The 27,635-nt window shown below is 49.6% G+C and overlaps 1 protein-coding gene across 1 annotated transcript; it reads left to right on the top strand.

Moving 5' to 3' along the window:
- Positions 1–27,408, top strand: SP2 (Sp2 transcription factor). Its single transcript, XM_042914616.1, is given in 8 exon segments — positions 1–74; positions 13,790–13,869; positions 14,586–15,273; positions 15,276–15,559; positions 22,317–22,629; positions 24,314–24,488; positions 24,732–24,925; positions 26,305–27,408. Coding segments are annotated over 8 exon segments (1,842 nt in total). The 5' UTR covers positions 1–67; the 3' UTR covers positions 26,406–27,408.
- Positions 27,409–27,635: the final 227 nt, after the last annotated feature.

Genomic DNA, 27,635 nt, shown 5'->3' with positions numbered 1-27,635 from the left:
CTGGGCGGGCGGTGTCAGGCTCTCGGTGGCGGCGGAGGCGGCGGAGGCCAGGGAGGAAGATGTCGTAATGAGCGGTGGGTCCTGACCGCTGCCGGCGGGGTCTTTCCGGCCCCCAAGGGTCGGGAAGACGGGCAGAGGCCGCAGGGAGGGGAAGCCGGGGCCGGGGGTTCCCCCCTGGGACCGGGCCTGGCGCCGGGGCCCGGCTCCGGGAGGGGCGGGGGAGGGAGGATTCCCGCCCGGAGGAGGAGCGGGGCTGGCCAGCCGGGCGGAGGCACCCGGAAGGGGGCGTTCGACTCCCCGCCCCCTCGGAGCCCGCTGGGCGGGAGGGCGGCGCTTCCGGGGGCTGGTGAGAGGTGCGGGCACCCGGGCGTGCCTGGCACTCCGTTCACCCAGTTGCCTACCCACCTCAGTGCTTCCGGCCTGTGGACATAGCCTGGGTCTGCTCCGAGGAGGCGGCTCACGCTCCTCGCGCTAGCCCTGTGTTGGGGGACCCTCCTGCATTGTGACTCGGTACCTACCGGCGATTCAGGGCCCTCCCGAGTGGGGCGAGGGAGTGCTTAAAATGCAGACGGCGCCAACCACATGGGCACTGCGGGGCCTAGAAGCCAGCCTGGTTCCCGATATACCCCAATGGAGAGATGGTGTGTCAGGACACGAGGGCACCGCCCCCCCCCCTCCAAAGGGCAGATGACCTCTTGCCTTAGACTGCGACGTGGACATAAACCTCGTAAGGTTTTCACTTGGGTCCTTGAACACCAGCTAGATACCCGCAAGCTCTTAGCAGAATTATGAGCCGTTTAAGAACTTGCTGACAAAGCTCCCAGCCTGTTAGCTGATGCTCCGTCGGTGGGACTGCTGAAACCCAAAAGCCAGGTGCAAACCTAAGGAATGACAGAAGAAATAAAACGGATATTTACTTTCTTTCTCCACCCTGCCTCCATCCCATTGCTGACTTTTGGTTCTCAGCCTCCTACCCGTGCTTCTTGGCTTATGTTCCCAGTGGCTTTCTAATTTTAGTTGAAAAGGAACTGTGTCTTCTCTTTGGGCAATTGAGAAACCTGTCCTCACCGCATTCCTTGGTTTTGACTCCAGTATACCGTCATGTTTATTTCTTAATTAACTTGATCCAGGGGGACTCCATCTGGCTTTTCTCAGTGCACATTCTCCCAAAGTTTGTTTCTTCTTGAGGCTACTTCTTGCTCCCTTATTTGTGGTTTCCTAGAGAAAGGGAGGGAAGAGCTTGTAGATCTGCTTTAAGCAAGGAATTGGCTCACAGTCCCCCATTAATGCTGATTTAATTGCAGAAAAAAGGGTGATGACTGTTTCAAGGTATACTAGCATGCACTGTCTACGACTTGGCATGCTGTACCCCAGAAGGCCTTAAGTATCACAATGGAGGGCTAAGCGTTGAGTTGGTATTTTGGATAAGATTTTTAGGGCTAGAAAGTTCAGGGTGTTGGCCAGTTCACAGAGAGGTTGTTGAGGGAACAGTGGTGAAGTCAACACCGTAGAAGTCATTTTGATTAATAACACAAAGAAGGCTGTTGTCTGCAATAATGAATATAACTGCAGTGTCTTGTTTTGTTTTAAATTCTTGTGTGCGATGAAGGGGGCGAATCTGTCAGACAACCTATCAGTTGGGCTGATGATGTCAATGTTCCAGTGGCTTCCAATAGGCATTAATACCTGTTGGAAATGGATTCTCATTGGCTGGGGCGATTGGTAAGTTTTCTAATTCTGGTTCTTCCGCTTGGTTGTACAGAGGCTTAACCCCTCTTCATTTAAAAGCAGTAACAACAAGGAAAAAAAAAAGCCGGTCTGACATAATTATAAACTCCCTGAGCTAGGCTGCTAAAGACACAATGTCTTTGCCAAGGAGACCCAAGTGGAATTAGTTCATAATTGGATCCTCACCTCACTGCCCTGTAAGGGGAGCTGGCTCCAGGAGGAAGAGTTTGGCACCAGTGTTGACAGCACATAGACTGGCCGGCTTTTTTCTCTCAGATTCTATTAAAGTTTGGGCCTCCGGAGGCCTGTCGGAGGAGAGAAGCTGAAAGAAGATTTTGGCAAATATCTGGGTAAAGGAGCTTCGTGGCATAATAGCATATAGGGCAGTTCATTTTGATATCTTGTCCTTGAACTTCCTCGTTCTTTCGTTGATTACTAGCAGCCTTTTGGAGAAGTTGCAGGGTCCCTTGTAGCTTGAACAGTCCTTTACAATAGGCATGTGATAATTCCTGACTCTGCTTTCAGAGAGTATTGCCCAACCAGGGCCCTCATGAAGACATCCTAAGCTTGTTGCCACTGGTCGGTAGACCCTGGTACTGGCTTGAGTTCAGCAATCTTCTAGACCTTTGTCACCATACATTTCTATGATGGAAATGTAGCATCTTCTTCTGTGACTTACCTTCACTCCCTCTGTTCTCTGCTTACCCACAAATTGGAAGGCTTGCTTCCAAGGATAGAAAAATGTAGTAATTAAAGTGTATACAGAGTATTAGAAATTGTAGAGATGTGAACTCTTCTGAGTTTAAACAATTATGGGGTCTAGTCTGAAACCTTGCGGGCTGAAGACTTGAAGTAAAATGTATTTGGAGAAGCGCCAGTACTTATGAGTTTGGATAGCTTAACGGGATTAGGGAACTTCTCATAAGTTCTAAACGAGGAACACTTGACCCACATGCTGGACTGAGAGGTGGACATCATTATGGAATGAATTCGTTGACGTTTTTGCTTATTTGTTTTTTGCTACGAATTAGGAGGGTAAAAACATGGGGCATTACCAACTCCAGGGCACCGTCAGCCTAAGTATCGGGAAAGGATTAGAGATTGCCCTGGAAGAGATGTTCCCCGGTGGTACTGGTAGATTTGTCCTAGTTGACAGGATTCTGAAAGGGAAAACTGATTTTTCCACTGCCTCACGCGATGCTAGAAAGAGAACCCAGGAGCAAGCTCAGTCAGCACTCACTGCTTAGCTTCCCCCACACGGCCAGGAGGTGCTCTTTCTGGGTGCTCCGAGGCTGTCACCGGCACAGGGCATTACCGTGTGCTTCTCATCAGGACGTGCCCTGGGGAGCCGAGCTCTGCTCAGGAGCAAGGGAGCACAACAGGGCCGAGTGCCCAGGTTAGATGCTGTTCAGTCTGTCCCCGTGAATGGCTTCGAGCAGTGTTGAGATGTCCAGGCTGTTTGTGTCACCGGAAGAGCATGTGTGCAGGTCCAGCTGTTTGCATCCCTCCTTTGGACGTCTCATTCCTTAGCTGCAGCTGGTGTCAGCTTCAGAGTTGTGTGCTGTACCTGGCCGGAAGCCTCACCACGTCGTAATGCCAACGTTTAGCTTGGGGGACTGTTGTTTTTGAGACTGAGGGCTCTGAGATGCCGGTTTGCCCTTAGGCCATGACTTAGGCTGTTAGGTGGCCTCTTTCACCTCAGCCACGGGGTGAAAAGTGGCCCAGGAACTACCAGCAGACTCTGGCCTGCCCACTGCCAAACGTCCTCTTTCGAGAGCTTCGTCTTTGGCGTATTTGTTAGCTTTCCCCTGGGGCTCAGTGGAGTCATGGAGCGGCTTCCCAGAGAGTGTGACTAGGGACTAAGAGACAGCAGGCAGGGCTGTGTGATTGAAAGTGGAGTATTTCTGCCCCTGGCCAGTGTCGGGCTGAAGGCTTCTCAGATTAGCCTAAAGACAGACCAAAACCTTTCCCAGCCTTCCGAACGGTAAATGGTAAGCCAGCCCTCTCTTCCCAGGGGAAATGAAGTCAGTGCTCATTTCACAACTGGTCCGAGCTGGGGATGAATGTGGGCGTGACTCACAAGTAAATGTGCCAAAGCAGAGAAAACACGTGTTTGTACACAGTGGTCTTCTAGGGGGAAAAAGTGTATCTTGGTTTCTTTTTCTCTCCTGTTCCCTAAGAGCGGTCTGGGACCAAGTATTCTTTGTACCATTTCCTGGGACTGCTCTGTCAGGGTGAAGAGCTGCCCTGGGTCCCCACACACTTCTCCAGTGTCCCTTCCAGTACCACTGGCTGTGACCCAGGCAGGATGCAAACTAGCAAATGACAGTCACATTTCGAGAAGGCATATTCATATAGCCAGCCCTCATTATCTTAACTCATTTGGGAAAGAATTCCCCTTCCCTGGTGCAGGTTCATTGAAAGAAGCATTGAAAATCGGTACCTGGTGTGTGGTGATGAGGTGTGTGCTTTGAGATCTTTGTCCGGGTGCAGGACTGGACTGTGCGGGTCTGCACACAGGCACTTGTCCCCGCGTGAGGCAGTGGGCGGGCTTGGGAGTTCCATCTGGGACAGCATCAGCTGAGCTGACCTGGCGGGTGGATTCCAGCCTCATGCCAGGACATGCACATCTGTGGGTTTTCTCCTGTGGTTCTTAAAACTCCATTTAGGCTCTCCCACTCTGCAGTCTCCAGGATTCATTCACTCATCCATTCAAAAAATATACACTAGGCACCTACTATGTGCCAGGTAGGAGGGATACATGGGTGGGTAAGGGAAGAAGAAGTTCCTTGCTTTAAGAAGCCTACATCTTAGTGGATGACAATAAATAAGTAACTACTGGATATTAGACAATGAGAAGTGGTACGAAGAAAAAGAGAAGACAGAAGAATGTGAAAGGGTGCAATTTATATAGGGTGGTCAGGGAAGGTTTCAGTGAGAAGGTGACATGTGAGTAAAGCCACAGAAGGAGGGAAGAGATTGAGCCATGCTCAGTCTGGGGTGGGGGGCGGGGGAGGTTGAGAACTCAGCCAAGGAGGACAGCAAGTGCAAAGGCCCTGAGAAGGGGCTGTACCTAGTATGTTGGAAAGCAGCAGGGAGACCAGCGTGGCCGAAGTAGTGAAGAGGAGGGACAGGATAGGTCAGATAGGGTCCTTATGTGTCACGGTGGGGACTTCAGTTCTTACTTTGAATGGGAGACAGGATGCTCTTGGGGGGCTCTGAGCAGAGGAGTACTGTGATTTCATTTAAGTGTGATGGGTCTCATTCTGGATGCATGTTGAGAGCAGACTGACGGGAACAAGGTCACAAGCCCGGCTAGGAGGCTTTTGCAGTTAACCGAGTGACAGATGATGAGGATCTGAATCTGGGTGATAACAGGTGGTGGTGAAAGCAGTCAGATTCTGAATGTATTTTGTACTTTCAAAATGCATTTTCTACCTTGAACCGAAACACTGTTTGGTGGCTGTCATATGTAGAGTGTGGAAAAAAAGAAGGGTCAAGTATGCCTACAGGGTTTTAGCACCGAGCTGCTGGAAGGACAGAATTCCATTCACTGCACGGGGAAGTTTGAAGGAGACACAGAATTAGGACGATACCAGGCATTGGTTAGATCCGAGATGCTTGTTGACATATCCAAGAGGAGGTGTCAGTAGGCAGTCGGATATACAAGATATAAGTTTGGGAGTCATCGTTATATAGAACCTGTATGTTACTGGTTGTTAAAATGCTGTGAGGCTAGATGAAACCGCCCAGGAAGTAGGTATAGACAGAAGAAAAATAAATGCTGAGACTGCACCCTGGGGCAACTCAACCAGTTAGAATTTGAGAGGAGAGGAGGACCTGGCAAAGGAATACTTTGAAAAAGTAGCTAGAGACATAGATCAACCTGGCAAGTGTGTTCCCGAAGCCAAGTGTAGAAAGTGTTTCAAGGAGAAAGAGGGGTCAGCTGTCAGATCAACACATAAAATAAGGTCTAAGAATTAACTGTTGGATATAGCAACGCAGAGGTCACTGGTGGCACAAGCAGTCTTTGTGGCATGGGCAAAAACCTGGAGCAGGTTCAAGAAAGACTGGCAGGAGAGGAATTAGGGGCAGCACTTATGGGTACCTCTTGCAAAGGGTTTTGTTTGAAAAGGGGAGAAATAACAGCTTTTAACTGCTGAAGGGATTTTTTTAATGTTTATTTATTTTTTGAGGGTGGGGACGAGAGGTAGAGAAAGAGACAGAGAATCTGAAGCAGGCTCCAAACTGTCAGTGCAAAGCCCAACGTGGAGCTTGAACTCGTGAACCGTTAGATCATGATCTGAGCTGAAACTAAGAGTCAGATGCTTAACCAACTGAGCCACCCAGGTGCCCCGGGAATTGTTTAAATTTTTGTTGTTGTTGTTTTAGAGAGAGAGGTGAGGAAGGGGCAGAGAGAAAGAGAAAGAATCCCAAGCAGGCTCTGCAGTGTCAGCACAGAGACTGACACGGGGTTTGAACTCACAAACCATGAGATCATGACTTGAGCTGAAACCCAAGAGTCAGAAGCTTAACCCCCTCAGCCCCCAGGTGCTTCAAACTGATGAAGGGAATTTTAACTTCCTGATGAAATCATGGGCCCACTAAGAGGCCTGGCCTGAGCCGCCTTTAGCCTGAGGCATTAGCAAGCCGCCACTCAGAGTTGTTCTCATTTATGGAAAGTCAGTGAAGTTCCTTTTACCCTTACTGAGCTCCTTTATATGGTTATTGTGGTGCTGGAGGCTTGCTTGTCTGCAGTTTGGTGTTTTTAACCACCAGTGTTGCTGCTCCCTCCGTGCAGGCTGGTTCTCTCAGCCCATTTATGAACTCCCTTCAAGGTCCAACTTTGTTCTCTAAAACCAGCCACGGCTTGCTTTTCCCTTACCAACTCTGAATTCTTCCAGGCCAGGCAACTGGGAGAAACTGTTCTGTTGGCTTCTGGCCCAGCTGAGCTGACCAAAATAGCCTGCAGAAGGACTGTTTGTGCAGAGTGAAATTCCTCCAGGGGAAATACCATAGCGGATGGCCAAGAAGGCCATGGTAGGAACCCATGAGGCCAAAAAAGAAAAAAAAAAAAAAAAGCCAGGTACTGCCAAGTCCTGGCTATGGAGTTTGACCCAAGTTCTCTCCAGAGGGAAAAGAGCTTCCTAAAGCTTATTGTGGTATTTCTTAGGTCCCCTTCTCTCTCATTCCCTGTGTCTCAAGAGTAATGTTCTCAAGTGAAAGACCAGTGGAGCGGCCCCCAGTCTGATGGCCAGGGCTTCGGGGTCCTGTCTGAGGCCTCCTCCTGTTACCGGTGCTTCCTGAGCCAGGCCATTGGAAAGACCCCTAGGACAGACACCACTCATTGCCCTGTGATAGGGGAAGGGGCCTGTGGGACCTTTACACGGGCATACAGCACGGGCTCTTGCCCCAGACTTGGGGGTTGGGAGGGAAGAGGTCAGGAAAGATCTTCCCTGCTTAAGTGAATTATAAACCGAGCTCTAAGGACTGGAGTTAGCCAGACAAATGCCAGAAAGAGCAAGCTTAGGCTCCAAGTGAGAGAGGGCGTGTCGTAGTTCCAGAAATGGAAAACACTGAAGTGCCTGTGGGGAGAGTCTGAAGAGCAAGAGATAAAGGAGAGGTAGAGGGGGAGGGGCAGAGTGTTTTTGGCTTTTATAAGCTTATCCTAAGATCATCTGAAGCTATTGAAAGGTATAATGGGGGGGGGGGGGGTTGGCGGCTGGATGGGATTTGCATTTTAAAGATTCTTCTGACACTGACAGTGGAGGCTGGATTAGAGGGGGCCAGGCCAGAGGCTGGGGAGCCATTTTGAAGACTCTGGGCAGTATTCCAGGCCGAGCAGAAGGTGGTTAGTGCCAGGGTCCGGGCAAAGGGGATGGAGAGTGGTGAGTGGATTGGAGAGAGGTTTATATTTAGGAGATAGACTCATGAGGGCTTGATGAGTCATAGGCAAAGAGGATGATGTTCAGGTTTCCTTGTGATTGGAAATACCAGACAGAAGTTGGTTGCCCCAGAGACTACTATTATTCATCGAGCCCGCAGGCACTGAAGGGCCCCTGTGTTGTGTGTAGCAGTGCAGTGAAAACCGGCCCGCCCTCCCCCCCAACCCTTCTGCGAATATCGAGAGACATTAAGCCTGTGATTATTTAATGGGTGGCGAGTGTTACCAGAGGGGTTAACCTCATCTCAGGGGTCTGAGTAAATGACAGCTGGGTACATAGTGGGCTCTCAATAAATTTTTCTGGGGAAAAACCAGGCTGAGACGTGAAGGGTGAGTAGGTGTTAGCTAGTAAAGAGAGAAGAAAGAGCCCTGAGCAAGGAAAGGTCAGTGGCAGAGATGAAAGCTTCAAGGATCTGGAAGAGGGCCTGTGGAGGCCGGGGATGAGAACGCTGGGGAGAGGATGGGCAGAGGTGGCAGCTCGGTGTGGGAAGTCCTGTGGCCCGCCCAAGTGGAAGGCTCACAGAGGGCCGGATGTACCCGCCTGCCCCTCAGGAGAGCTGGGCCACATGCAGATCCAGGAGGTGGCAGTCTGTGGACAGTACCTGGAGCCCTGTGAGTGGGCATGGTCACCTGTGGAACAGGTATTGGGTGAGAAGGATGGGTGTTGAGGAACAGAACCCGAAAGGGGAAGAGGAGGCTGGAGAGATAGGAGAAGATCCATGGGAATTTTGAGGCGTTGGGAATAGTCAGGGTCAAGAACTGCTGACGAGGGTCTGTTGGATCTAGCAGGGAGGAGGTCTTGGGTGACCCAAGCAGGAGCAGGGAGAGCAGAGAGCCAGGGTCAAAGTGCTGCTGCTGCTGCTCAGGGAAATAAGCAAGTGAGAAAGGAGGGAAACAGTAAAGTGCCGGCAGCTTTTCCACCAGGCCTGTACAGAAAGAGCCCGGAGACTCAGGGGCTGCTTCTCAGCTGGTGTTCGAACTAGACTGGCTTCCAGTCTGGGGAAAGGAAAGTCAGGGGTGGTGCCATCAGGCCCTAGAACCCACCCCGCCCCACCCCCCAACCCTCCAGTCTGGAAGCCTCCCTTGATGCCCTTGGCATTCCTTGGAGCCTGAGAGAGCTACTGTTGCTTGTGTAATAAATCACTGTAAAACTTCACCAGCCAAGGGACTGTTGGGGAAGTTCTAGCTAACCTGAATTAATGAAAAGTCTGAATGGCACAACTCTGAAAGGAATGCAGCTTTTTCTTTCAAGAACACTTAGGAAATCCCACTCACCAGTGCTGCTAAGTGTAGATTTCAGTGACCGGATCTAAACTGCTGTTAAAAGCACGCAGTACAATTGAAATGGTCGAAGTGGCATAAAACAATTACGTGGTTTTGCGCAAGAGTCCCTTTGCAGTCTTCATACACTATTTAGCCTCCCTTTGAATAGTATGAAGACAAAGTTAAGCACAAGTTATGTCCAAATTACACATTTTAAATATAAGGTTCCAAATTAATGAGGTTCTAAAGTACCTTTGATCATCGTCTTGCAGTTACACATCTATGCTTACTTCTGAACCACTTTTCATTTCCAAACACCCAAATGGAAATGCTTCTCTTTTCCCTTTCATGGTTAATCCCAGGATATAGTTCTCCAGTGGTAGGGAGATCAGTCTCTGTTTTGGTTGCCCAAGCCTGCAGCCGAGGGGCCACAAAGCTCTGAGTGACACTAGGAGAGATACTTACAAACACTGTTTGAAATCTAGAGGGTTATTTCAAGAGCCAACTGGGGAGGAAAATGAAACCAAGCCCAAATGGTACAAGGTCGTCGCGCACCAGCAGGCTGCTTCGGTAAATGCTGCTGTAACTTCCTAACTGAAGAATCGCTCTGAGCCCAACCTGGTCTCCAAACAGTTTGAGTCCAGGGTAACAACAACTGTAGAGGGAGGAAGGGAGATGAGTAAGAAGCTCGAGGCCTTTTTTCAAGTTGTTTGCACTCTGTCCCATCCTAGTGTCCTTCTATTTCAGAGCAGAGGATGTCTGCGGGAGTCAGTCACCAATTTTAGCTAAGTGAACCTGAGCCCAGGGGAGCCTCCTGGGAGAGCCCCTGCCTTCCCTTCCCATTCTTGGCTGCAAGTAACTCATTTTGTGTTTTTAATCGCAACATGGCCTGAAAATTGAAAAAGTCTTATAAAAGTTCGTTTAGTCCAGCTTCCCACCCCATCTAGACATCCCATCTCTGACAGAGACACACATCCTGCCTCTGTCTAAACGATTCCAGAAAAGGGAGAACATTACCTCAAAAGGCAACGGATTCTATCTTTTGAAAGTTTTCCCTTCTATTAATCCAAAATCTGCCTTCTTTTTTTTTTTTTTTTTTTTTTTTAAGTAAACTCTGCCTGCAATGTGGGGCTCAAACTTATGACCCCGAGATCAAGAGTTACATGCTCAACTGACTGAGCCAGCCAGGCATCCCCAAAATCTGCCTTCTTGAAGTTACCACCCTAAAGTCTTGAACCACCTATGGGATAAGTCCCCTGGTGGATATCACTAGTCTGGCATCCTGGTCGTACCATTGCTCCTGTCCTCTGACCAAGCTCCAATTGAAAATGCCCCTTTCAAAATGTCCCTCAGAATGAAAGCTGACACTCCAGATGTGGCCCAGTTGTGCAGAACGCACTGGGACGATTAACTTATTCTTCTGTGATTGAACTTTTGGAAATTCAGTCCAAGATTGCAGTAGCTTTTTTGGCAACCACATCTAGATTCTATTGCCTCCTGTTTAGCTTTGAGAAGAACCCACTGAGGCTTTTTCACAGGAGAGCCACTGTTAAGCTCCGTCTTCCTGTCCTGCATGCATGTGATTTTTTTTTTTTTTTTTTTAACCCAAGGGCAAGATGTACTCAACTACAAAGTTTAAACCACTGTTTATTGATTACCCACTGTGTGCTCGCTGCTCTCCGTAGTAATTATTGATGCCTCCTAGAATCCCAGGAGGTGCTGTGCCCTTTGTCTTACGGCGCAGTGAGGCTGAGAGGGACGCCCCCGCCACCCCACAGGTGACAGCACAGACCCAGCTCTCATTTAGGTCTGGATGGAGCCTCATGCTCTAAAAGCACTGCACATACTAGTTTTTAAAGATCTCTGAACCCTAATACTGACACCCATTGTATTTATAACCCTCAGTTTTGTAGCATCTGCGAGTTGAACTTGCCTGCTTGGTCTTTGCATGGTTTTCCAAACTTCAGTGGTGAATCGACTACTCTAAAGCCACGTTTTCCAGCCTCTAGGGCGCAGAACCAATTTAGTGAGTCATAGCCAGCATTTAAAAAAAATGAAATAGAGTAGAAAAATACCCAAGCACATCACACAGAGTAACGTAGATTTTGTTTCAGGAAACTCAGTGCCTGAGCATAGGACAGGGAGGCGTGTGGGTGCGCGCATACTCAGTCTTTATGTAAATTGTTTTTATAACTGTGGTTCGTGGTCAGAATGCTTTGAACATCACTGCTCTAAAGGAAAAATGTTTTTGAGTCAACTTAGATTGTCTTCATTAGAATGCTGCAGCCTTACTTAATTGTGCACAGAAATCTGTTTATCAACTCATTGATCTAGCTCCTATAAAATTAATTAACTACAAAAAAGCCAGTAAGAATCACATCAGCAACTTCCTTCTGGGAGGATGACACTTGATGGAACCCGTATCGCGGCTGTCAGCAGCAGCGTGCCACAGCCTCGACACCTCAGGCTCCCTGAGCTGCAGACGCCTACCCTGCAGCGTCTAGTGCAACACAGCCCTCCCACGCTTCTTAAGAGCCGTCATCCCTCACTTTGCACAAACGTGAATTAAATGTGCAGAATTAAGTTGTCTTAATTAGCCCACGCAGTTAGAGCGGCGCCACTTGGCACTGGTACTGCTGTGAAAACACACACACAGGCCCCGAAACAGGCAAAGCCCGGTAAAGCAGCAGTCACCCAGTGATCTCTATAGCATGCGTTCATTTTTAAAAGACCATCACAGTGAAAACACCGGAATAAAACATTCTGGTAGAAAAAGCACGGGTCTCCCAGGAGAAGCTGCCGACCCTTGCCCTGGGGCCCACCCCTGAGTTTGAGACACCCTAGTGGACCTTGCAGCAAACTCCCCAGGGTGTGTGGATCTCAGCCCTTTTAGGTAGAGGCACATTCAGCTTAGCCCCCAACCCAGACTATCCTGCCTGTGTTTTTGTTTTTGTTTTTTTCCTTCTCGTTTATAAGGATATTACGAAAATTTCAGTCAGATCCCTTGTTGAACTAAAACACACAGCATAACACCCTTCTCTTGGTGTATCCATGCAAAACCCCAGGAAACAAGCATGACTCATTTTTTTTGCAACCCTGTGCTTATTCCTTACGATCACTGCTTCCTTACTGCAGTAATTGTAGCGTGCGGTCATCTGTTCTAGCATTTTGCCGAGGATCAGTGTCTGTATTATTGCAGGATCTCCTAATACGATTTTGCCTAGAGCTGCCCTCTGGCTTCTCATATACTTTGCGAGTGTGCCTGTAAAGTCTTACTCTGGAGTGCAGTTTGTGTGGCCCTAGGGCCTGGAAACCATTGAAGGCATCGGTCTTGCTGGCCCATCGTCTGTCCTGGGCTTAGTTCCTTCCCCTTGACTTTTTCTTTCCCTTCCCCCTACCTTTCCCGTGGAAGAATGACTCTCCGCCAGAGGCCAGCCTAGACGGAATGGTTTGAGTAGTTGCCCTCTCTCCATGACTTCAGTCCTCTTCCCAGAAGATCAGGGGGCTCGCTGCCTTCTCCAGTCTCCAGACTAATAACCTGGTTTCTGTACTTCCTGAAAGCTACTTTCCAGAGGTTCAAGGTACAAGTCTCACTGCCCAGTGCCCTTCTCCTTAGTGACTTATGAACTACAAGATGGCATAGATTCTTTGCCCCAATTCTCATGATTTCCACTTTACTTATATTTCTCTTAGATCGGATTTAAGTTCAGAGTATTGATTCCCTTTGTTACTTCCTCAGCGTTCTTTAGTTTTCTTTATTTAAAATTTTAAAAAGCACAATAGAGTATATTCATTGTGGGAAAATGAGAAAATCCAGGAAAACAAGGAGAATAATTCTGAGTCAAATGAAATTCTACCACCAAGGGATAATGGCCTTTAACATTTCAGCATTTTTAAAGACTTTTCCTGCTGTACTCCTGTTTAGAAATATAACACATTTAACAAAAATAGAGTTTACTCTGTTTTCATTCTTTTTGTTATATTCAGTCATTAGTTCTAGTCTTGGCGACACCTTTGGGGCCATACCTACTATCCTATATAAATTTGCTTAAAGCAGTTCCCCATGTGCTGAAGATCCATACCTGGGCCGTTGAGCCTTTGTAATAAAGGCTGAGAATAAAGCACCTAAGGTTTCCTCATGGAGCAGGTGTGTCCTTGTAGAGATCCTGGCTGAGGGATGCTTCTCTCCCAGGCTGGCTTGGCACCTAGCTTTAGCAAGAGCGAGCAAGAAGCTTGGGTTAGAACTAGGGAGTTAGCTGCGGGGGAGGCGGGAGGGCGCCTCCAAATAGGGATTCCGATCTAGCTAGGGAGAGTCAGCAGTACCCTGTAGAGAGAGCTCCATTAGGTGACTGAAGCTGCCCTTGGTATAGTCTTGTATCGTCACGTTCTCCCAGGCTTTATGATGGCTGGAGACAGGACCAGCTGTCCTCACAGCCCCAGATGGCCAAGTTGGAGGAGAGGAAAGAAGGTCATCTACTAACGGGCACCTGGGTGGCTCAGTCGTTTAAGCATCCAGTTTCAGCTCAGGTCATGATATCATGGTCAGTGATTTCGAGCCCCGCGTCAGGCTCTGCGCTGACAGCCCAGAGCCTGGAGCCAGCTTCAGATTGTGTGTCTCCCTCTCTCTGCTCCTTCCCCACTCACACTCTTTCTCTGTCTCTCAAAAATTAATAACGTTTTTGTTTTTTTTTTTTTAAAGAAAGGTATAGGGTTGCTAATCTTGAGTGGGGAGATGTGAGGAAAGGTTAACATCTCTTGGAGAAGCAGCAGCAAAGAGGCGAAAAGAGTGTCTGAGCCAGTGGGCTTGGGTTCTGTTCCGGCATCTTGTGCATTGTTCTGTCTCTTTCCTTCCAGCAGGTCCACAGACCAGCATGGCTGCCACTGCCGCTGTCAGTCCCAGTGACTACCTGCAGCCCGCCGCCTCCACCACCCAGGTGAGTGGGCAGTGGCTTCTGAGGGTTGGGGCTGCATCGGCCTGGAAGCACTCCCGGAAGCCGACATTAAACCGCAGCCAAAAGCTCTGTACTGGCTAGGATACGAGACCCGGGAAGGTTCGGTTGTCCGCTTTCTCTGAACTAAGAAGCCAGGGCTGCTTACCTAAGATGACACAGTTGAGCCAAGGGAAAAGCAGGGTTAAACTCAAGGTCCCTTCCACCAGACCCCCTGACCATAAAAGGGAAACAGAGGCTGTGTCCCTACACAGAGGCTCTGTCCCTGTAGCCTCAAAAGAGCAGCCCTCCCCACTTTACCAGAGTGTTTATTCTTCCTGTTGGCCCTCCCTTCCTCTTTCCCTGCCTCCCTTCCTCAGCCCTTCCTCAGCTGAGGAATCAGGGTCCCCTTCACCCCTGTGATGGGCCCATGGACTTCTGTCTAAGAGCTGAGGATGGCTCCGTGAGCCCTAAGAAACAAGGGTAGTGGGAAGTAAGGGTGTTAGTTTACCCTGCCATGGGGGCTTCTGGAGAGTTCCTTCCTGAGGAAGGCATTGCCCATTCTTTCTCCCTGAGAGAGAGCAGAGCCAGCAGGGAGGGGGAGGATGCTGGCACCCTGCCTACCACAGCGGTGGCGAAGAGCCTGCCAAGGGCCATGAAGGGCAGAGGGTGGCTGGGCGGTGGGTTCACACCTCACTTTCTCTCCGCCTGTTCTCTCGCAGGATTCCCAGCCATCTCCTCTAGCCCTGCTTGCTGCAACATGTAGCAAAATTGGCCCTCCAGCTGTTGAAGCTGCGGTGACGCCTCCTGCTCCCCCCCAGCCCACGCCACGGAAACTCGTCCCCATCAAACCTGCCCCTCTCCCCCTCAGTCCTGGCAAGAATAGCTTTGGAATCTTGTCCTCCAAAGGAAACATCCTTCAGATTCAGGGGTCACAACTGAGTGCGTCCTATCCTGGGGGGCAGCTGGTGTTCGCCATCCAGAACCCCACTGTGATCAACAAAGGGACCCGGTCAAATGCCAATATCCAATACCAGGCGGTCCCTCAGATCCAGGCGAGCAATTCCCAGACCATCCAGGTACAGCCCAGTCTCACCAACCAGATCCAGATCATCCCCGGCACCAGCCAAGCCATCATCACCCCCTCACCGTCCAGTCACAAGCCTGTCCCCATCAAGCCAGCCCCCGTCCAGAAGTCAAGTACGACTACCACTCCTGTGCAGAGCGGCGCCAATGTGGTGAAGCTGACAGGTGGGGGCGGCAATGTGACGCTCACGCTGCCCGTCAACAACCTCGTGAACACCAGTGACTCCGGGGCCACCGCTCAGCTCCTCACGGAGAGCCCCCCCACACCACTGTCTAAGACTAACAAGAAAGCCCGGAAGAAGAGTCTGCCTGCCTCCCAGCCCCCGTGGCTGTGGCTGAGCAGGTGGAGACGGTGCTGATCGAGACCACTGCGGACAACATCATCCAGGCAGGAAACAACCTGCTCATTGTTCAGAGCCCTGGTGGGGGCCAGCCAGCCGTGGTCCAGCAGGTCCAGGTGGTGCCCCCCAAGGCCGAGCAGCAGCAGGTGGTGCAGATCCCCCAGCAGGCCCTGCGGGTGGTGCAGGCGGCATCTGCCACCCTCCCCACCGTCCCCCAGAAGCCCTCCCAGAACTTTCAGATCCAGGCGGCTGAGCCGACGCCTACTCAGGTACCGCACTCACCCTCTGCACCTGCCTCCCTCTCCTTCGCACTGAATGGCTGACGCTCCGTTCCCCCTGGGCTTGCTCTGGAAGATGGTGCTGATGCGTTTCCCACTTTGACCTGAGTGCTAGGATTCAGCATCGTCTGGGGTGGGCAGGAAGTGGCCATTTGGGCCGGCAAATGGGCTCTCTTCGGTTCATAGGGCTACATACAGCTCATCCTTAGAAATAAGCCGAGATGTCCCTATATACCTATATCGTGGTCCAGTTTTTCTTTCAGGGAGTCTTTCGGAGGATGGGTAGGGGGCAGATATATACTTCTTAATAGTAAAGTTCGTTTTTTTTTTTTTTTATTATGGAACTACATACTCAGAACGGCACAAGAATGAAACGAATTTCAGTCAGAACCATAGAATTTGATGTAAAGCAAGAAAATTCTGGTCATTGTTAATGACAAGAAAAAAAACAGGGAGACACAGGCCAGCTCGATGGCAGGAACTCTTAGGCTAGATTCATCTGTGATGCTAAGAACTTCAACAAGAATGTTCTTATTGGGGGCTTTCATTAAGGTGTTGTATTACTCTGGAATCTCTTTGGCTCTGTGTGAGTTGGTTTTATTCTCTGTGTATGCCTACTAAGTGCCAGAGATGGTGCCTGTGCTGCAGATGGAGAACCTGGAACTCAGGGAAGTTAGGAAGTATCCAGTAGCTCATGGGGCATAGGTGACAAGAGCCAAGATTCAGCTTGAAGTTCTGACTTCAAACCCCACGCTCTTTTCTGCTTTTCACTTTGACTTGCTGGGTCTCAGTGGCAGGTGCTACAATTAAAATTGAGGACAAGGATTTTTTTTAGTACAAGAAAACAGCTCCTGCCGTCGAGGAATTTATCATGCAGTTGTCTAGAGAGAGAGAACCAAGGCATCACGGTCAGTGAGAGTAGGGAGTTGTGTCCTCTTCCTGGGTGGAAAAGGAGTGCCCTTGAGTTTGACCTGTGGACATGGGAGTCGCACAGGAGGAAATCTGAGGTCTGCCTTAGAGTGCCTCCTCCCTTCTGGCACATTCTGTATTGTCAAGTAATTTTCTTTAAACTGTTTAATTTACGTATTATAATATCTATGAGGTTTCATCATCAGATCTGCTGTACAGAGGAACTGAGGTGATACCCGCTCAGGTGCACACATCTTGGCAGTACCTCCCCTCCGTTCCCTGAGGTCCCAGATCTTGAGGTTGATGGAGGCAGGGCTTAAACCTAGGTCTTCCTAAGGACATAATCATGCAAATGTGCATAGATTTAGCTACAACATTATTTTATATTTTATTATTTTTAAAATATTTTTTAAAGTTTTAATTAAAAAAAATTTTTTTAACGTTTATTTATTTTTGAGAGACAGAGAATGAGCAAGGGAGGAACAGAGAGAGAGGGAGACACAGAATCCAAAGCAGGCTCCAGGCTCTGAGCTGACAGCACAGAGCCCGACACGGGGCTCGAACTCACAAACCATGAGATCATCGCCTGAACCGAAGTCAGACGCTTAACAGACTGAGCCACCCAGGCGCCCCAGTTTTAATTTATTTTTAAAAGAGCGAGAGAGCATGAGTGGGGAAGGGGTAGAGAGAGAGAGGGGGACAGAGGATCTGAAGCGGGCTCTGCTTTGCCAGCAGAGAGCCCAATGTGCGGCTCAGACTCACAAACCGTGAGATTGTGACCGGAGCCGAAATTGGATGCTTAACTGACTGAGCCACCCGCGTGTCCCTACAACATTATTTTAAAGATAAAATAGTTTTCCAGTATCCTCAGGTGCTGTATATTATACCACTAATTCTCTGTTAACTGTAGATGTAGGCAGTTTCCAGTCTTCTAGCTAAATAAATTCCTAAAAGTGGGGCAAAGGATATGGACATTTTTTTAAAAAGGCATTATATTCTGATTCATACATGGGCAGTTCACGGTCAAATCTGGCCCACCCATCTGCTTTCATAAATAAAGTTTAATTAGAAAGCAGACATGTCCATTTGTGCTGCATTTGCACTACAAGGCAGAGACCTCATCATGACCTACAGAGTTTAAAATATTTAGTATCTGCCCTTTACAGAAAAAGTTTGCTGACCCTTGCTCTAGATTATGAACAAAAAATGTTCTAGTAACAGAAACTTCAGATACACGGAAAATAGCAATTAATGTGCAAAAGGGGCACATACGAGAAAATTGGGGATGAGAACTGTGTATTCATTAAGAGATGCTGTAAGGTTTGTTTCTTTGCTTTTAACTGAGAAACACAGTCTCAGATAACCCAGGAATTTAAAAATAGCACTAATCAAAATCCCAGCAGGACTTTTTTAACAAATAACTTTTTGCCCCTGAATCATTTGAGTTGCCACCACAATCCCTGTCACTTCCAAATGTTTTATAGAAAGGGTCTCATTATTACATGCAAGGACATTCTACATAACGACAGTACAACCATCACACCTAGGAAATTAGCAAAGAAACATGCTAGCATCTAGTTTAGAGACCCCACTCAGGTCTCAGCACTTGTCCCGGTAATTCCGTTATGGCAAAAGAGTCTTCCCGCGTAGTTGGGAACTACATGCATGTAGTTGTCATGTCTCCTTAGCCTCTTTCGGTCTGGAACAGTTCTCCGTCTTAACTTGATGTTCGTGACCTTGACATTTTTTTTAATGTTTATTTATTTTTGAGAGAGGGAGAGAGAGCGCGCATAAATGGGGGAGGAACAGAGAGAGAGGAGATGCAGAATCAGAAGCAGGCTCCAGGCTCCGAGCTGTCAGCACAGAGCCCGATGTGGGGCTCGAACTCACGAACCATGGGATCACGGCCTGAGCTGAAGTCAGCTGCTTAAATGACTGAGCCACACAGGCGCCCCTAATTTTAATTTAAAAATATATATATTTTTTAATTTTGAGGGGGGAGGGGCAGAGAAAGAAGGAGACACAGAATCCAAAACGGGCTCCAGGCTCTGAGCTGTCAGCACAGAACCTGACACAGGGCTCGAACTCACAAACTGCGAGATCATGACCTGAGCCGAAGTCGGATGTTCAACAGACTGAGCTACCCAGGTGCCACAACCTTGACACTTTTGAAGGCTACAGGCCAGTTATTTGTAGAATGTTCCTCAGTTTAGGTTTGCGTGATGTTTCCTCATGACCTCTGGGCTGTGCTTTTTTTTTTTTTTTTTTTTTTTGCAGAAATACAGAAGTGATGCTGTGTTCTCACCATATCCTAAAAAGGGTGCATGATTTCAATTTGTCTCCCTACTGGTGACAATTAAAGTAGCAAATATGTTCACCAGATTTCTGCACCTTTTTTTCTTTGTAGTGAAGTAGTATTAAGAGGAAGATACTTTGAGATTATGTAAATATCCCATTCCTCATCAGACTTTTGCCCACTTGCCTTAGTATCTTTTATTAGAAGAGATTTTCTTAAAATTAATGTTTTATTTTAGAAGAGGTTATATTTCCAGAAACGTTGTAAAGGTAGTGCAGAGAGTGTCTGTTTACCTCTCACTTGAGTTTCCCCCAGTGTTAAACATCATACATTACCAGGTACGTTTGTCAAAACTAAGAAACCGACATTGTACAAGACTGTTACCTAACTCCAAACTTGACTTGGATGTCACCAGTCTTGCCATTTATGTCCGCCTTCTGTTCCAGGATCCAGTCCACATACCATGTTGCACTTAGCGGGCACATCTCCCTGGGCCCCTCAGGTGATAGCTTCTTGGTCGTTATTTTCCATGATCTTGACAGTCTTGAGGTGTATTGGTCAGGTATCCTACAGAATGCCCCCAGTGTGGGGTTATAGGTTTTTGGAAAGAATACTACAGAGGTGAGATGGCCCTCTAATCACATTATATGAGGAGTACACGATGTCCATATGCCATCCTGATGATGTCATGTCCCTGATGTTAACCTCTGTCGCTGGTTAAGGTCGCGTTTGCTAGGTCTCTTCATTGAAGTTACTACTTTTCCCATTCTCTGTTCTTTTTTGTTTTTAAGTTGATTTACTTATTTTGACAGAGACAGAGAGAGAGAGAGAGAGAGAGAGAGAGCATGTACGCACACAAGTGGGGGAGGGGCAGAGAGAGAGAGAGAATCCCGAGCAGGCTCTGCACTGTCCATGCAGAGCCTGACATGGGGCTAGAACTCACGAACTGTGAGATCATGACCTGAACCAAGATCAAGAGATGGACACTTGGGGCACCTGGGTGGCTTAGCTGGTTAAGCCTCCGACTTCAGCTCAGGTCAGTTCTCACAGTTCATGAGTTCGAGCCCCACATCAGGCTCTGTGCTAACAGCTCGGAGCCTGCTTCAGATTCCGTGTTTCCCCCTCTCTCTCTTTCTCTCTCTCTGCCCCTTTCCTGCTCACGCTGTCTCTCTCAAAAATAAATACACATAAAAAAAGAGAGAGATAGACACTTAACCGACTGAGCCACCCAGGCGCCCCTCTCTGTTCTTTGGAAGGGAGTTGCTAAGTCCTAATATGGGAGTTGCCCATATTCATGGGCAAGAGTGGGGGTTAAGAATTAAGCTCTGTGGGGCACCTGGGTGGCTCAGTCGGTTAAGCGTCTGACTTCGGCTCAGGTCATGATCTCGCAGTCCGTGAGTTCGAGCCCCGCGTCGGGCTCTGTGCTGACAGCTCAGAGCCTGGAGCCTGCTTCAGATTCTGTCTCCCTCTCTCTCTGCCCCTCCCCTGTTCACGCTCTGTCTCTCTCTGTCTCAAAAATAAATAAACGTTAAAAAAAAAAAATTAAAAAAAAAAAAAAAGAATTAAGCTCTGCATCCTGGAAGAGAAAGTATCTACATAATATTATTGGGAATTCTTCTATAAAGATGACTTTTTCTTCTTTATTTACTTATTCAATCATTTATTTCTAGCAGTAGAGGGACTCATGTATATCTATGTTATACTTTGGGTTATAATCCAGGACTGTGTTATTTATTTTGTTACTCACATTGGTCCTACCCTCGGCCATTTGGAGCTCTTTCGGGTTGGCCTCTGTATCCCCTGACATACTCCCATCCTTTTCTCTTTTAAATCAGCTGTAAATATTCACATACTATGAAATGTACCCTTTTAAAGTGTACAACTTAGTAGGTTTTAGTATGTTCACAGAGTTGTGCAGCCATCCCCACTGTCTAGTTTTAGAACATTTTCATCACCCCCCACCAAAAGAAACCCTGTACCTTTAGTAGCCACTCCTCCTCTCCCCTTTCCTCCAACCCTGCTGGCGACCACTAATCCATTTTGTGTCTTTATGGAATCGCCTATTCTGGATATTTCATTAAATGGAACCTTACAATAGGTGAGCTTTTGCAGTCGACTTGTTTCACTTAGTAATAATGTTTTCAGGGTCCATCCCTGTTGTAGCAGGTTCTTCATTCCTTGTATTTTCCTAGCCCCAGCCCTGGGGTGGATCATTCTTCCCAGGAGTCCTGGTTCTGATTGGAAATTGTGTCATTCTCTTCTCCATCTGTTTGTTTATGTCAATAGGGACTGTTAGGTCCCCATTTTATCCAGTGGGTTATAACCCATTAGTATTATTATTTTGATGTTCAGGTTTTCCCATATTTGGCCAATGGGAGACCCCTCAGGCTGGCTCCCGTGTCCTCTTCCCATGACACCACCATTCTTGTACTTTGGTACTTTCTGGTACAACAGGTGTTCCAAGGTCTTGCACTTTCCCTGCCCCCAAACCTAGAATCAGCCCTTTCTCCAAGGAGCCCTGGTTCCTTTTAGTGGAGCATGAGTTTTAGAAGCTGAGACCTGGGTGCTGGGTGAGCTCATTATCCCTGGAGTACTGCTGCTCCCAGCCTCTCTCAGTGGACACAGCCAAGAAGTATACATAAATTTACATAAGTACGTACGTACACATATATGTAATACCTACATAGATAAAGATACGGACACGCACATACCTACATATATTATCACACATTTCTATCTCTGTTTCTCTACATTGAAACCCAAGAATTTCCACCAGTACCTCCGATTCCTGTCCAGTGCCACACACTTTATTCTAGATTCTCCCTTTCCATATTTGTAACCATCTTCTGTGACAGAACCCTCGCTTCCATTAGCCTTAATATACCCCTTTCTGGATCACTGCCCCCTGGATTTCAGCTCTCCCATGTGGACAGGTGCCTGCTGGGGCTGCGACACCCGTGCCAGGCTGCTGTCATCACTGCCCCACAAATGCCCTCCTCGTCCCACTCAGGCTCTAACGTGCATATTTTTAAGGCTTTTGATAGACCTTCCCACATTTCCCTCCAGTAGGCCCAGACCACCTCACAACTCCTGCTCCTGACGTAAGAGTGCCCGTTTCCCTGCTGTCTCACCAACAGTGAGCATATTTTATTTTTCCGTCTTTGCCAATCTGAGGTGGAGGACAACTGTTCCTCATCGATCGTGCCTCCTAAGAGCTATTTTCGTTTGGCGGTCATTCATGGTGCATCTTTTGTGAAGTTCCCATTTAGCTCCCTTCTAATTCTCTACTTCTGACGCTGGCGTTGTATCCTTCATGCTGAGGAAATTCGGTGTTTGGTTTCCAATCAGTCGTCAGCATTTGCCACCTTAGTGTGGGGATGCCATCGAAAGTGTGTGAATGTAGGTCTGGGCCAGCTGGGGAAGACTTGGGTGGGTGAAGAGGCACCCCCACTTCTCACTTGGGTGCGGAGGGATAACACTGTTCAAAGTGCAGGGGCCCAGTCTCTGCTGGGGCACTGACCCTTTTTCTCCGGCCCTTCCCAGGTCTACATCCGTACGCCTTCCGGTGAGGTGCAGACGGTCCTCGTCCAGGACAGCCCCCCAACAACAGCTGCAGCCACCTCTACCACCACCTGTAGCAGCCCTGCGTCCCGTGCTCCCCATCTGAGTGGGACCAGCAAAAAGCACTCGGCCGCAATTCTCCGGAAAGAGCGCCCCCTGCCAAAGATCGCCCCCGCTGGGAGCATCATCAGCCTGAACGCAGCCCAGCTGGCAGCAGCGGCCCAGGCCATGCAGACCATCAACATCAACGGTGTCCAGGTCCAGGGCGTGCCTGTCACCATCACCAATACCGGAGGTCAGAGTGGGCCCTTGGGCCAGAGTGTGGGCAGCAGGCCTGCTCGTCTCACCCCTGGGAGCCGTGGGCCAGCCCGGGGTTCCCAGGAACCACAACGAAAATACCACCCATCATTTGCCTGGTCCCTTCTAGCTTAAGAGCATGTCCACTTGGTCCTTACAGAAGTCCTAGGAGATAGTTTTTGTTTTTTGGGTTTTTTTGTTTTTTTAAACGTTTGTTATTGAGAAACAGAGACACAGCATGAGCAGGGGAGGGGCAGAGAGAGGAGGAGACACAGAGTCTGAAGCAGGCTCCAGGCTCTGAGCTGTCAGCACAGAGCCCGATGCGGGGCTTGAAGTCATGAACCGTGAGATCATGATCCAAGCCGAAGTCGGACGCTCAACCAACTGAGCCACCCAGGCGCCTCTAGGAGATAGTTTAAGATGCGTGTTGGCCCCACCTGACAGCTGAAGACCTTGAATATGATGGAGAAATAAGATGTACTCAGGAAAGCTCTCCAGCTAACATACACATGCAAATTAGCATGGTACAGACCAGAGAGGGATGTTCAAGGGAGGTTCCAGGTAAAGGGACTTGAAAGAAGGCTCCTAAGAGGAGACAGCCTTGAGTTAACAGTTAGAAGGAAAGGAGGGAGCCTTTGGCAGTGGGAATGGCTTGCACTACACTTCAGCTGGGTGGTAATACTTGGCAGTATTTACAGCGCCACGGCCCTTGCACGTAATCAAAGGAACATGGGAGCTACCTAGCAGAATGGTTCCTGGTGCTTTAGCTGGGTGTTCTTAATTTTTTTGTTAAAGTTTTTTAGAAATTTATTTATTTTGAGAGAGAGAGTATGTGAGTAGGGGAGGGGCAGAGAGAGAGGGAGAGAATCCCAAGCAGGCTCCATGCTGTCCATGCAGAGCTTGACGTGGGGGCTCGAACTCAAATGGTGAGATCACGGCCTGAGCCAAAATCAATAGTCAGTGGCTTAACCATCTGAGCCACCCAGGCGCCCCCTCGTTGAGTGTTCTTCAGCTGGGTGAGGAGCACTTTTCAAGCCAGTGGGAGTTCTCTCATCCTTAAAAGAATTTATGTCACTCTGGTTTAGGGGCATAGGATTGAATCTACTCAGAGAGACACCAGTGTTAGGTCAGTGACACTCCCCATGCTTTGAATGGCTTTATGCACGTTGCAGAGGACTTGATTTGTCCCGTTTCCGCACTCTTATTAACAAAAATCCCTGGAGATGTCCCTGAGAGCAGAGTTGGTATCTCACAAGGGCGTGAGGTTGGAGGCGTTTCTGAAGAAACACTCCAGGACCACTCAAGACAAGACCCTTTCCCACTGAGGTCACGTGGGCAGAGTCTGACACTGAATTCTGCCTGCATAGTGTAGTGTTCAGGACACTGCCTCGGAGGTCAACTGCCTGCGTTCAGACGCAGCTTCTACCAATTATTACCTATGACCTTGATATGCCGTTGAGCCTCAGCCTCAACCTCAACCATAAAAGAGGGATAACAGTCTCTAACTCAGGGGGTTATGAGGGTTAGATTAGTTAACACCTTTAAAGTCTCTAACGTGGTCTCTGGCACCTGACAGCCTCCCAAAAGTGTGAGCCGCTCCGATGATCATCTGTGTCGAGTGCAGCAGGGAAGAGGGGCGCCAGGCTACGTGACCCTGAACGCTGCCCCCCTCTCGTCCACAGGGCAGCAGCAGCTGACGGTGCAGAACGTCTCCGGGAACAACCTGACCATCAGCGGGCTGAGCCCCACGCAGATCCAGCTACAGATGGAGCAGGCGCTGGCCGGAGAGGCCCAGCCCGGGGAGAAGCGGCGCCGCATGGCCTGCACGTGTCCCAACTGCAAGGATGGGGACAAGAGGTGATTCGAGGGGGAGGGGCCACGCCCCCAGCCCGGCACGGACCCTGTTGCCCCGGCCCTTCTCCGGGACGCAGGTGGGAGAGGGGTGAGGTAGCAGCTGCCTGCCACCCGTCCCCCTCACCTTTCCTGTGCCCTCCGACCTGACCTCTCGTCCTCTCTCCGACCCGTCCTGCCTCCCTCTTCTACCCGCTCCCTTTCTCGGCTTCCCACCCCCTCCGTCCCCACCCTCAACCCAACTCCCAGGTCTGGAGAGCAGGGCAAGAAGAAGCACGTGTGCCACATCCCCGACTGTGGCAAGACCTTCCGCAAGACATCCTTGCTGCGGGCTCACGTGCGCCTGCACACCGGCGAGCGGCCCTTTGTCTGCAACTGGTTCTTCTGTGGAAAGAGGTTCACACGGAGCGACGAGCTCCAGCGGCACGCCCGCACCCACACAGGTCTGTCCCCTCCCCTGCGGCACGCTCCGGGCCGCACGGGGTGCTTCCGGCCTCTCCCTCAGCCCAGATTCCCAGCCGCGCTGAGTGAGAGCTACACTCTCACTTCTCGGGGGATCCAGGCCTACCCAGGAAATTCTTTCAGGCCAGTCCTTTACTGTAGCGTTTCCCAGAGTGATGCCATTCACGTTACGCAGCCTCGATGACGTCTGCCGTAGCCGCACGGTTATTTATTTAACAAGCCCTGCTGTACCGTGCCAGCCACTGAACAGTGCGTGTTACCAATGGACTAACTTAATCCTTATAACGACTCTGTGGGGAGGGTTCTTTATTATGCCCACTTGACTGAGACATGGGGAGGTGGCCGGGTCACCAGGCCCTCTGGTTCCCAGGTCAAAATCTCTCTCTCTTTTTTTTTTTTTTTTTTTTTAAGTTATTTATTTTGAGAGAGCATGAACAGGGGAGGGGCAGAGAGAGGGAGAGAGAAAATCCTAAGCTGTCAGCGCAGAGCCCAACACAGGGCTCCAGCTCACGACCCGTGACATCATGACCTGAACCGAGATAGTTGGACGCTTGACTGACTGAGCCCCCCAAGTCCACGGTCTAAATCACTGTCCCACACTGCCTCTGCTACTGTCACTTTCCAAATGATTTTCCTCAGATTGTTTCACTGTTTTTACTCCTTTACGTCTAGTGCAATATTTTTGGCACCACAGGCTTGGTAATAGTTACATATTTTAATGCACTGGCAAATAAATGCAAAACTATAAAGTAGAACAGTGTTCGTCCAGCTGCCACCTAACACTGTCGCGGGCATCTCCAGTGGCCCGCGGCACATGCTTTGAGAACCACTGCCAGGGCGAGTGTCTCCAGTGAGCAGACCCCTGGCCTGGGACTAGGGATGGGGCACGCGACCCGAAGCTACAGCCCCTGGCCAGCCACCCTCCCGGGGGGAAGAGCAGTAAATATTCAGAATGGCAGCTGACAGGTCGGTGGGCAAGTGGGGTTTTTCGGCAAGTGGGTCAGTCACAGGGACAAAGATCAGAAGGAAGCAGGTGACAGCCCTACTTGGGAAGAGTCCTGGGTGCAGGTACAGGGACACAAGTACAGCATTTCAGGCAAGGGACAAGGGAGGGGAACAAAGTAGACTGGGAAGTGACGTCATGTGGGGGGTGGAGAGAAATATGAGAAGTATGAGCTGCCAGAGGGTTTAGGTGAGTCGACCACAGGGAGCAAGCGTGTAAGCAGGAGGCGGGTAGGTTATGATGACAAGGCAACGCCAGCTTTACAGGGTGCCCCTCACACGTCACATGCACCCCCTCTTCCGGGCTGGGACAGCGTCCGCACGTAGGCTCTGAGTGACGCGCATCTCGTCTTCCCAGGGGACAAACGCTTCGAGTGTGCCCAGTGTCAGAAGCGCTTCATGAGGAGCGACCATCTCACCAAGCATTACAAGACCCACCTGGTCACGAAGAACTTGTAAGGCCAACTGAGGCGGGAGGCCCTGAAGATACAGTTCCCCGTCTGTGTCCTGCCTGGGCCCCTGGTGGAAAGGAGGCTCCGGGTGCCCTGGGCCACCCTCAGCCCCTCCCTTCTGTTCTGCGACCGGTCCCATAGGAAGGGGCTCCGTCGCCCAGTGCTCACCTCCTTCTGAAGCCCCTTGGCTCTGCCCTGGCCCTTCCCTCTCACCTCGAGCTCCGGCCTGCCCAGACTGTGGACAGTGGCCGTGCCCAATGAGACGTTCTAAACCAGGACGAATGGGAACCCTTATTTCCAAAGGAAAAACATGAATTTCACTCCGTCGAGGAGCAAAGTGAGCCCCCCCCCCCCCGACCCCGTCCTTTCCCCCCAACACTGCCGGAGTCGCATTGTGCCATGCCCCTCTCTCTCCCGCCCCTCCCCGGCCCCGCCAGCCACCCAGGACGCCCCGGGACCCTGTCCCCAGGGCACGGCCGGCATCCACCTCCCGGGAGGCTCACGGGGCTGCCTCACGCCACATGCCACATGCCCAGCCCTGCCACCGCCCTCCTCCAGCACATTCCAACTTTCTATTTAAAAAGTCGAGCTATCCACTGATGCCCTCTTTTTCTATGGAGAACGTTGCCTTATACTCTACTTCAGATGATGAACACTGTGTATTGTGTGTGCTTTAAAGTTTTATTTAATTGCTCCCTCCTTCCTGTCCTCGTTACTTGCCTCCCCCACGCCTGCTTCAGTTGAGGGTTTGGGGGGCCATGAGGAGCGTCGGGGTTTTTTCTCTCTCTAGCAGTTTTCTTTTCTAAAGGACACAGCATTTCAACTCAAATCTGGATTCAGATGAAAACACCTCCACCTCCTGATCCTCTGCCCTCAACCCGCCCTGACCGGCCCCAGCCCTACTTGTGTATAGTGTATATTGTATAATAGACAATTGTGTCTACTACATGTTTAAAAACATATTGCTTGTTATTTTTGAGGCTTTTAAATTAAACAAAAATCCAACTTTATTTTTAGTTGTAACTGCTTGAGGTATGTTTTATGAATTAAGTGACAGATTTGTTATCCTTTATTAACGATGTACTTTGTTGGTCAGCACTGGGCTGACAAAAATTTTTTCTTGCTAATAAATTTAGTTGCCTGAGGCAAAATCTGCAACTTGGCAGGTGCAGCTTCTTTGATCTTTTACCACAGAGAGCTGGAGGGGCGGCGGGGGGGCCTCCAGAGGAGGGAGCCC

Source organism: Panthera leo, chromosome E1, assembly GCF_018350215.1.
Source record: "Panthera leo isolate Ple1 chromosome E1, P.leo_Ple1_pat1.1, whole genome shotgun sequence".
Taxonomy (NCBI): Eukaryota; Metazoa; Chordata; class Mammalia; order Carnivora; family Felidae; genus Panthera; species Panthera leo.
The sequence above is the reverse complement of the archived record's forward strand: the minus strand, read 5'-3'. Positions and strand labels throughout refer to the sequence as shown.